The sequence below is a fragment of the Danio rerio genome, chromosome 8, assembly GCF_052040795.2.
Source record: "Danio rerio strain M-AB ecotype USA chromosome 8, GRCz13ab, whole genome shotgun sequence".
Taxonomy (NCBI): domain Eukaryota; kingdom Metazoa; phylum Chordata; class Actinopteri; order Cypriniformes; family Danionidae; genus Danio; species Danio rerio.
The window spans coordinates 27800302-27812569 of NC_141028.1; the positions used below are offsets into that span (position 1 = coordinate 27800302).

At 31.1% G+C, this 12268-nt stretch overlaps 1 protein-coding gene across 2 annotated transcripts in view; it reads left to right on the forward strand.

The window, feature by feature from the left end:
• cacna1sb (calcium voltage-gated channel subunit alpha1 Sb) overlaps positions 1–12268 on the forward strand; it is a 40759-nt gene that overhangs the window by 20682 nt on the left and 7809 nt on the right. For both annotated transcript variants that reach the window (XR_015496966.1, NM_214726.1), the window contains 11 exon segments: positions 553–640; positions 3023–3130; positions 3239–3291; positions 3382–3528; positions 3611–3812; positions 4831–4989; positions 5710–5820; positions 5905–5988; positions 7557–7604; positions 7970–7996; positions 8117–8242. Coding sequence is in view for 1 of the 2 variants with exons in the window: in NM_214726.1 (NP_999891.1) it covers positions 553–640; positions 3023–3130; positions 3239–3291; positions 3382–3528; positions 3611–3812; positions 4831–4989; positions 5710–5820; positions 5905–5988; positions 7557–7604; positions 7970–7996; positions 8117–8242 (1153 nt within the window). In the remaining variant the exon portion in view is untranslated.

Sequence of the window (12268 nt, forward strand, 5' to 3'; positions counted from 1 at the left end):
GAGCGGTGCAAACCAGCAACATCAGTCATGCAGCATGTACTTTTAATAATTTTAATGAGTTTAATATTGAATAATTAGATTTTAAACCTTAGATTTTATTGGGAGTCCATTGCAATATTCTGTGCTTCTGAATAGCTGTCATATCATGTCTTTTGCGAACAACCAAATTGCTTGTTGCCAAATTCTTGTCTAAAATTCTTGTATAGTGTTCCCTCCTCTGTAAAGGGTTAAATTGTTGGGTAAGGGGTTGTTCTGGAAAAAATAAATTAAAAATCATAAAGTAAACAAAAAAAATCTTGTATAATAAGTGCAACTAGTTTACTTTGGTGATTCTTAAATGATCAAACCTTATGAGGTAGTTTCTTTCAAGTTAAACAAAAAAAACAATGTGCAGCCTATATTGTCTAAGCAATCCTCAAATATTTTTCTAAACTCATTTATGCATATAAATCTTTTTTTGTGAAATATATATTTGTGAAATATTTGAATGCTTAAGTCGGTTGAAGAAGGTTGGATGTTGGCAAGTGACCGGATTGTATTATTGTATTTCAGGTCTAGTACCATCTCAGTAGTGAAGATTCTCAGGGTGTTGAGGGTACTCAGACCTCTAAGAGCCATCAACAGAGCCAAAGGATTGAAGGTGTGTATATATTCAGCATCCCAACTTAAGCTGCACTGATGGTTTGTGCAGTGGCATTAATGTCTGTTTATATTCGAAATACCGCCACTAAAATTGTGCTTGGCCTTGTGTTCTACCAAAGCATTTTTTTTCCTAACGTTAGCATTGTTTTTAAAAGGAGTGCTGAAATTTTTAAATGTTGCATATAGGATGAGGTGCTGAGCATCTATTTACACTTGAAGCTGAAGTGTGTTTAACATTGATTAAAATGCTTTGCTCAAGACTGTCAATGTTTAATTATTCTCCCAATTGACATGCCACTTAAGACCTCGTATCCTTCCAGTAAATCATGTCATATCCATGACATTGGCGTGACTCAATGACTGCATTTCGACTTTGTGATTTGTGGGGGAAAAAGTATTTGTAGAATCATATAAAATGCTGCCTCCACCTTAAAAACAGACCACCAAAAGCAGACATTAAAGTATTGATTTATAAAGTGAACATCTAATGTTAACATTTAACCTAATGTGTTTTACAGTGTGTTTTGACATAAAGAAACTTATATAAACAAAGTACCTTTTTTGCATTCTATAGTCTTTAATATAAAGGAGCAAGAGTTTCCACCATCTTGGAAGTGATGTCAAATGACACTTTTTGCTTTAGGTCAGGGTAGATCAATTGTTTTGGTCTGATTTATATATGAATTTTTTACATCAAAATGTAATTTTGATATTGATTTTTCAATGTGTGACATAATTTGTTACTTTTCTCATGACAAACATTTATTTAATATTTATATATTATATTTATAGGGAATTTTAATGGGTAAATATATTCACAAATGGTAATCATTAACTAATTTGCATAATTTTCTTTGTGACTTAAATAGTTTAATTATTACATTAAAAATGGTTTATAGTAAAAAAAAAATGTAAAAATTGTGAAATTGTATAAGGACTAAATATTGTTTATTTGACCATTTTGCCTCTGTACCCTGTTTTTATTATTATTTTATTTTGTTATTATTCATTTTCTTTTATTTACAATTTTTTCCTTGTTTATTATTGTACTTGATATCACCCATTGTCATGGTTATTAACATGATTGTATTGTTATACAATTGTTATATTGCCATCAACTGGCCCAGAGTTCACACAACAGATCTCTAATTTTGAGTGGCCTTCCAATAGATAAAACAGAAAAAATAATAGATAAAATATTTGCAAATTCTGTCCTAATAAATCTTTAATGCAGTGAAATACTTTAATGATCACTTGTCTGAACATTCTAGTCATAGTATTTACCACTTGTTATATTCTCAAGTAAAGTCAAGTCAAGTCAACTTTATTGTCAATCCAATCATGCAACAGTACATTACACAGTAGACTGAAATTATGTTTCTCCCATACTCCAATGTGCAATTTAAAAACAAAAATATGACACACACTAGACATAAACTAAACATTTAACTAATATAGTACAAGATAAATTAAATAATAGACACTAATAAACTGTGACCAGTTATTATATATCCTATTTTTCCAGAATATGACCAAATTACTAGAGATTCTGTCTCTGGAACTGTCATCAGTGTGAACCAATGCTAAACAGGTCTATTTGACTTTGTGAAAGAACGGTATGCTTACAATTTAGAAGATCCAAGCCATCTAATATAAGAAAAGCTAAGAAAAGTGGAGGGAGGATGTAGTGGTAGGATTTGCTGTATATTCTTCTGGTTATTGCAAAGTGTTCACTTTAAAAAAACATTCTGGTTATAAATTGCACAATGCCACAGTATCTGCAATCTTGCAGCGAGTGACAACATGTCAACTCTTGCATGCGGACGTGGTGTGTCAAATGTGTATGTATATATATGGCTAAAAATGCTTAATTGGACACACAGCCTTAAGAACACTTTGAATATGTTATATATGTGGGGAAAATGGAAATTATTTTTATTACTTTTGTCTTTATTTTTTATTAGAAAAATGTTTAGACTAACAACAGATTAATTAATCTTTCTCTCTTGTATTATACCACATATTGACCAGACACACTTCTCCTATTTTACTGTGCCGCATACTTTTTAGAAGGAACATGCTGACAAGAGCGAAATAGCAGAATAAGAATAAATATATTGCGGAGACCCTTGTTCCAGACTGCTGTTTAATACAAAGTCTAGACATGTCACAAGTAACGTAACCCAGAGCTCTGTCATCAAATTATTCATTTGTATCTAATAAATTACTAATATTTTTGGCATTGAAGAAAACACTCTCCAGACCTTTTCTTATTGAACATGCATGGAATTGGCTTGATATTCCAACATATGGTTGCTTTAGTATTTTTGCAGTCTGTAATATTACTAGCTACTAAATATACTTCCATTGTCCACTCCAGCACGTGGTCCAGTGTATGTTTGTGGCCATAAAAACCATTGGCAATATTGTCTTGGTCACCATGCTCTTGGACTTCATGTTCTCCTGCATAGGAGTGCAGCTCTTCAAGGTTAGACACTTTACTGTATTACAACACTGGATTCTGAACTTCAGAAATTGAACGTTTTTCTTTTTAATTTAAGTTAATATATTCCGTCATTGTGTTACTTTTATTTAGGGTACATTGTTCTACTGTACAGACCCCCTGCAAAAAACAGCAGAGCAGTGTCAGTGAGTATTTTTTTATCTCATTTATTTGGCTTTTGTCTATTTATTTTCTCTTTGTGTATTCATAATATCACCTTTGCTTTTTATTTTCAGGGGAACATTTTTAAAGCATGTGCAAAATTCCCTTCACGACACAGAGATCCATCAGCGCAGATGGGTCAACAGCGACTTCAACTTTGACAATGTGCTAAATGGCATGCTGGCTCTTTTCACTATCTCCACATTTGAAGGATGGCCAGAGTAAGTGTGCGAACATCTTTCTTCATATGATCATGTGACTATATCTTGTTACACTAAAATCACTTTGATTCATCTGCCACAGGATCCTATATAAGGCCATAGACTCATATGACGTGGACACAGGCCCTCTGTACAATAACCGTGTGGGAATCTCCATATTCTTCATCATCTACATCATCATCATCGCCTTCTTTATGATGAATATTTTTGTGGGCTTCGTCATTGTCACTTTCCAAAGACAAGGAGAGCAGGAGTACAAGAACTGTGAGCTGGATAAAAACCAGGTAACTACCATAAGATGGTCAATCTCTGATATCTGTATGTAATTATCCAGCTTGTAGGAGCAGTGCACGTAAACCTCACTCCTTAAGTGTCCTTGTTAATGCAAACAGCTTTAAAGACAGAGAGGGGCATTCAAATCTATTTTGGTTGAGTGCAAGTAGAACGAGTAGAGTTCAGTTGGTGCTGTGACCCGGATGAGAGTGGGGTTCAAAGCCCTGATATAATTAGAATAGTTTGGGGGTAAAAAGACGTGTGAAAAGGCTAAGCGACAGTAAATAGTTTTAGAACATTCTGACACCCCTGCACTGCTGAATGCAGACGCTGAAATTGCATAGTTCCGTACTTATTAAAATAGTATGTGAAAAACAGTATATGAGCCGAGAAGTATGTGCAAATTCATAGTAACCCAGAAATACCCAGATGACCTACTACTTCCGGCAAGATTCTGTAGTGCGCATCCAATGGATGATACACTATCCCATGATGCCACGTGAGGGAATTTCTGAATAGGAATGTGATAATGACAAATAGTGAACGAAGTATGTCCAATTTCCATTCATATTACTCACATTTATACTATATAAAACATACTTTTCTAATGAACATGTAGTAAATGACAATCAAATATAGATCCCCTTCACAGACAGCATGCAGGAGTAGAGTATCTGTCACGCTGTTTGTGCATATCCCTAAACACAACAACCATGGTGGCTAAAATCTCACATCAAACAAAGTTCCAGAATCACCACAGACCAATGGAGAAATTTACAGGAAACCAGAATGTTTGCTATGAGGAACTGTTTCAAACTGTTAACACAAAATTACAAACTTTGTAATACAAATTACATCATATCAGTTCTTTCTTTAATTTATTTTGAAGAATTTTGGGGCCTTTAGGGAAGCGAGTGTAACAGAGTTAGTAGGAGTAGTGCAAGTAAACTTCCCTTGGCCTTAAGTAGTGCGCTGCTAACTGAGGTTGAGGTCTTCATAACCATCTTTCCTTGTTTTCTCTCTTACCAGCGTCAGTGTGTGCAATATGCTCTGAAAGCACGACCCCTCAAATGCTACATCCCGGAGAACCCGCATCAGTACCGTGTGTGGTACCTTGTGACTTCCTGCTACTTTGAGTATCTCATGTTCTTTCTCATCATGCTCAATACTCTGAGTCTTGGAATGCAGGTTAGCAATAAAATGACTGCTTCATTCATTTTCAACAATTTTTTTTACAGTGTTTTTCAATAAATTAATAATTTCCACCAAATATGTATTAAACTGATTGCAAAGTCATATATCATTTTACAAAACATTTCAAACGTTTATGTTTGTACCAAAATATTCAGTAGCACAACTGTTTTCACTGATAATAATAATACTAATAATACAAAACAACAAAAAGAGAATGATTTCATAAAGTTATCTGACATTTTGAAGTTATCATTTTCAGCATTTATTTATTTTTTATTCATTTTTGCTCAACTGTAAGACATTTAGATGTTTACATGATTTATTTTATAGTAAATTTCCATACTTAGAAAAATAAAATGAAGCTGTCACATAGAATTTAAATATTTGTTAGCAAATGTATTTTTCTGCATTTTTTAGAAGTATTTGTTTTAATATCAAATGACATTTTCAAATAGATAATTTTTTTTAAAAAGATTCTCACTTACAAGTACACCTACAAGTAGATAATTTGATTGGCACATAATTTTTTTTTAAAAATCATTTAAAAAAGCCTTTAAAAAATAATATAAAATTTATAACCACAAACAAAGAAAAGTTTAATCCCGTTCTGTGAGTATTTTGGTCAGTGCAGTGTCATACATTACAGTCCAAAGACACTTTAAAATGGCTGCATTTGGTAACTAATCTGTTGTTTCTCTTTCGCCTGTATTCCAGTACTGTAACCAGCCTTTTTATATAACCAAACTCTCTGACAATCTGAACGTCATCTTTACGGTTCTGTTCACTGGTGAGATGATTGTCAAACTCATCGCGTTCAAAGCAAAGGTACTCAAGCTTCCAAAACATCAACTTCTCTATATAATCTCTATTTATAATGACATTGTTGGTGTTCTGTGTGTTATGAAACAGGGCTACTTTGGAGACCCTTGGAATGTGTTTGATTTCGTCATTGTCATCGGCAGTATCGTTGATGTGGTCCTGAGTGAGGTTGATGTGAGTACGACGACAGTTTGACATAAAAAAAATATTGCCAGTGTGATTTCTGTTTTGTAAATGCCTCTACAAAGGCTAAAGCATTTACAAATGCCCACCAACAATGGCTTGTATTTTAAACCTGTATTTAGCGATACATGAAGCACAGACCGCAGCAAGCAGTCAATATCAGCATTAGTGCACAGGAGGTACCAATTTCATCAGCTCCAGCTCAGTTTTCCTCTCATCCAACCAACCAACTTCACTCATCAGTGGCCATTGATGGGCTCACTTTCATGATTCATTTCACTTGTGTTACTGAACCACTCTCTTCCCATCTCTCACAGCTGCTTAAAGCCCTAAGTATACTTCGGTTTCATGCACATGCTACAGTCGGTGTACAGTTTTGTCATCAGGACTGTACACTTGTCGGCCAATTGTCTTCCACATTCTCTTTGAACTTTTTATGCTGTTTAAGTATTTAGTTGATGTCAACTCTGTTGGAAAAGAGACATGAAAGATTGGACAAAAAACAAACTACTAAAGATAACCAACTTGACAATATCTTGTGTTAGAGGATTAAAATATATTTACAGTTTTATATATATATATATATATATATATATATATATATATATATATATATATATATATATATATATATATATATATATATATATATATATATAAAATGACATAATTACAATTTGTAAATTTTACCCAAAAACTTTTTTACTAGTCATTTTTAGAGATTTATCATTACTAATCACATGCAAAATAAAAGTTTGTATGTACATAATATGTTATATATCTAATATGTGTATATAAATGCATACACATACAAGCATTTACTTAAAAAAATGCATTTACAGATTAATATTTATATATTTTTTGCTATATTTTAAAAAAGATATATAGACATTTATCTAAGCATTTACATATACATGAATATAGACCATTTCAACATGGTCCTGTTATTGGCCCATGAACATTTCCTGCTTGTTCTCAAACTATTTCATAACTGTAACAAGAGGCAATTCAATCATAACTTGTAAACAACTTATAAACTTATAACTTATAAACAAATATTTGGCTCTTTTTGGATTCTCAGAAGCTATAGAAATTAAAAACGTAAAACAGGACATACTATGGGGCCATTGTTTTTGTTTACATCCCTATAATGGTCTATAAATGTGTATGAATATGTGTATTTATTTATCCATTGTAACTATACACAGAATACACCGAAATATTATGTAAATGCCAACTTTAATTTTGTGTATGGTTAGTTTTCAACATCACTAAACCACTCAAGTTAAAATCGTTTTGGTGTGCAAATGTTTTGAGTGCCTATGTCTATGCATCTGTTGAAAAAACAAAAGTATACTCTGGGCTTAATACACAAGGCTGCACATCTCCAAGAGTGATGTGATGCACTGTTTATTGTCTATAACCACTTTAGGAAGTGTGATCCATAATTATGCTGTTTGTCTCTGATCCTCAAGATGCATTGCCGTTTAGCTTATTATTACGCTGTATTAACACCTATTATACCTCATTTTGACTTCTCATTTCTCTGTTTTCATCAGAGAACACTGGAGGCCAGTGGAGGACTGTGGTGTCTACATGGTTGTAGTGTAAATATCACTCTGCGCTGCATGTGACTGCTGTGAAAACACACACTATACACTTTAGATATAAAAGTAGACAGCCATTAATAATGTTGGGTTTAGTGTCAACATTTAATTTAATTAAACATTAAATATCTCAGAATTGTAACTAAGAATTGTCACAATTGTACTTTTTAATATTTAATAACTGAAACAAGCTTCCTTATCCTTTTGAGTTTTTGAATTCCTTTTTTAAATATGCACTATACATGCTGCCACATTAAAGTGTTTTGATATATTACATTTTATTTTATTATATATATATTTTTTATTTTTTTTATTTTTTATTTATTTATTATTTATTATTTATTTATTTTATTTTTTTTTTTCAGGAGGTGGATCCGATGCAGGCAATTGCGGTAAGCATCTTTGCCTGGTTTGTTAAACTCTTTTTAAACATCTAAAAAGTCAGAGTTTAATATTTAATGTGTTTATAAGGTGGGACTAAATGTGTCCCATACAATTTTGCTCAATTATAGGAGGCAGAAAATGTTAAATTGTCCATCACATTCTTCCGTCTCTTCCGTGTGCTGCGTCTCATTAAACTGCTCAATCGCTCAGAGGGCATCAGGAACCTGCTGTGGACCTTCATTAAGTCCTTCCAGGTCAGAGCCATTTATTGAAACAAAGAAGAAATCAGTAACATTTTTGTACATAATGTTTATCACAGGAGTATAAATTAAACATTTAAAATTGCTATAGGTGATCTGCCTAAATGCTAACCAGAGAAACACAGTTCCTCCCCTGCCGTATATAGCCACGCTTCCTGAAATCACACAATAAAAATGAGCCTGTTACGTGAATGAGTTGGCAGAGATGCTGACTTAAACTTGTCCAGTGAAACGCTGCTGCTGTCAAACATTGTTTACTTCACTAAGTCAGTTTAATGGTGATAGGATTGATCCAACAGCCTTATTGGTGGAAGGTTTGCGAAGAAATGTCATGCTCCCTTGCAAAAGAAGTTTGTAGTATTTTCAAAATACAAAATACAGTATTTTTTATACATTTGTGGCTGATGTATTTTGTAGATCATATTAACACATTTAAAATTGAGGTATATGGTATTTTATTTTATTTTTTAATTGGCCCAATAGTTTTTTATTGGATGCATATTTTTTAGTCCTATGTCTTACCCAGAATATAAAAATACATATAAATACATTTAGATCATTTACTTTAATCAGTATTGTTGGAATGTGTAGAGACTTTCAACAAGCACAACAAAAAATGTTTCTGAAGACAATCACCTACTGCATCTTTAATGTCGCAAAAGATAGATTTCTATTTCTAATAAATACTGTACTTTTATGATATTACTTAATACCTTGTTATAACTTTTTTATATATTTATACTGTTTCGTTTACCTAGGGATGGGCAGTATTTATGATACAAGTGTTTTAGATATGTATTTTAAATACAAAACAGTATTTTGTAATTTGTATTTGATAGAGTTTATAAAAATTGGTTAATGTGTATCAAAATATTTTATTTTTTAAAATACTGTAAAATATTTAGTAAGATGTCTACATTAGGGTTTTCTCAGTTATTTGCCAAGGCTTGAGATAAGACTAGAAAATTGAAGAATACTGAAGAAGTTGATCAATGCTTGGAGTATGGATGGAAATGATGCATCACATATAAAGAAAGTAACAGACAGATGGTAGGGGTAGATACAGGTGCAAGTCAAAATACGACAGGAAAATAAGACAAACAACATAAAAAAAGTCCTACAGTGGTGATACCTGTAAATCTTTATTGGCTGTTTTAAATGGCAGTAGCTGAAGTGCAAGTGCTCTTAGTTAATTACAAACCTTTACATAGTTAATAAGTATGAAACAAAAATATTGAATAATACTCCAGTATATATATTTATTTTTTCACCATAGAATTATAAGATTATATCTGAGATTTTTGTCAAAACTGAGTCAATCACATCTTCTTATTAAATGACAACTTATTCACATTGTGTGATGTTTTTTGTAAGTTGTTTACATTTTAAGACTTTTTATTTAAAAAACAAAAAAGGTTTTATCTACAAAGTTGAACTCTAGCTTGGCTCTGTAAGGTTTTTTCTGTGAGCCAATCAGCATTTCTAATGTACACACGTAGGCCAATCAGGATCAGCCTACTTTAACATTCCACCGGACTGCTCCGTGTACAGCAAAAAAAGAAAAGAAACAAACCTAGTCTAAAATCAGAAGTGGCCAAAATTGAGCAAAAACCTGAAACTGAAAAGATGTGTGCAAATGTGATGCATTTAGAAGTTAGAACCATTATTGACATTGAGATAAAATGTTACATTTGACATGTTTGAAAAAGGATAAGTTATTAAAAAATATATAAAATGTGAATTTTTCATTTGTGTATATATGATCAGTGAAACATTTTTCAGTGTTCATTAAACTCATTTGCTCATTTTCTGTTTTCTTTTAAAGTCTTTAAATTTGCCTTGAAGGGCAAATACTTAATTTATGGGGCATATAATTCAATAAATATAATTCAATAATTCAAATAAAGTGTATAATTCATGTTGATTACATAAAATTAACAGCTGCACTGGACAAAATGTTTAGCAAGAAAAGTAAAATATTCATCCTAAAACATCAACTAAAGGTTATAGAAAGCAAAAATAAATAAATAAATAAAATAAAAAAATTAAGTTTCTCAAACATCAACATATTGTTACAACAGCATTTTTTAATTAAATGAATAAGCAGACTAATTGTATTTCTTGAAAAGTCATGTTTCAAATTATTGATCTGTCAGATAGAACTTAAGGATTAGAAGGTCCAATCTGCATTTATGTTACCCCAATTTGCAAATTTAAGAGATTTTTGATAATTTGCATTTAGAGTACATTTAGGGTCTCTGTCATGTTAATGTATAACAGAAAACTACACCCATATTGTTTGCTATATGTAATGCAAATCCTTGAAGCTCAATATCTTAAAATCATTTAGATCGCAGATAGAACCTTATAATTTCAACACTGTGTAATTACAAACTTTGATTTAGGATGTAATGACATTTTAATTACATTGTTATAACATGTTATCTACACCTGAGATGTAATATTTAATTACCATAGACTGTAAAATATATGGACGTAGTGTCCGTGACGTCACCCATAGGTTTCTGAAGAGCGCAAAAGAAGCCACAAGTAGGCACGGCCAACCGTCGCCATTTTGTTCGCGCGTCTTCACACCCACGGCGGGATACCATACAAGGACAAAATGTTTCTTCGTATGTTGCATGTACAGTGTTTGGTTATTTATAGTTGTATATAAATATACATAGTACATATGTAAATACAAACTTAGTAAGTCTTTACATTGTTACTACATTGTATGTACATCCAAGATAATATTTATATACTTAAATGTTTATTTGTATTTTTCCTGTACAATATTTGTGTATTTATGCATTAACATATGCAGTACATATATAATTAAAAAGTTTTAGTTTGTATGTAATTACTATGTCATTGCATTATAAATACTATGTAATAACATTATTACAACATTGTAACTACAATGTTATAACATTGTTAGCCAATTGAAATTTTATTGTTATAACATTATAATTACTATGTATTAGCATGTTTTAGCATTGTCATTACATTTGCTAGTATGGTAAATGTGTTTTGTATATTTCATGTACAGTATTTGTGTATTTATATATTGTATATATTGTATTTATATGCAACATATGCAGTATATATGCAATTGCAAACTTAATTTGGATGATTTTACTTTGCATTACAATAACTATGTAACAACATTGTTATAACATAGTAATAACATTGTTATAACAGCGTGTAAATTATGTAAAAACATAATTACATTTTTATAATCTTGTAAATACATTGTTATAACATTATAATTACATTGTATTAACATTGTAATTACATCTGATAGGATTGTAAATGTGATTTTCTATATTTTATGTACAGTATGTGTATTTATATGTAAACATGCAGTGCATATGAAATTATAAACTTTGGATGGACAATTATTATATAATAACATTGTTAGGACATAGTAATAACATTGTTACAATATAGTAATAACATTGTTGTAACATGGTAATAACATTGTTATAACATAGTAATATCATTGTCAGTACATTGTTATATCAGTGCAATTACATTGTCATACATTGTTATAGCAATGTAGTTACTTTGTCATTACATTATAGCATTTAGATTACATAGTTTTTAACGTTATAATTACTATGTGTTAACATTGTAACTACATTTGATACTGTTATAAATGTGTTTTTGTACATTTCAATGTAAACTTTTAACTGGATGTAATTACTACGTCAGGTCATTACAATTACAATGTAATAACATTGTTACGCCATGGTAATACCATTGTCATTACATTGTTATAACATTGTAGTTTTATTGTTATAACATTGTAATTACTATGTATTAAAATTGAAACTACATCTGATAGTATTGTAAATGTGTTTTGTATATTTTATGTACAGCATGTGTATTTATATGTAAACATATGCAGTACATGCAATTTTACATTTTTAATTTGGATGTAATTACGACATAGTAATAACATTGTTATAACATAGTAAAAACATTGTCATTACATTAAAACATTATAAATACTAT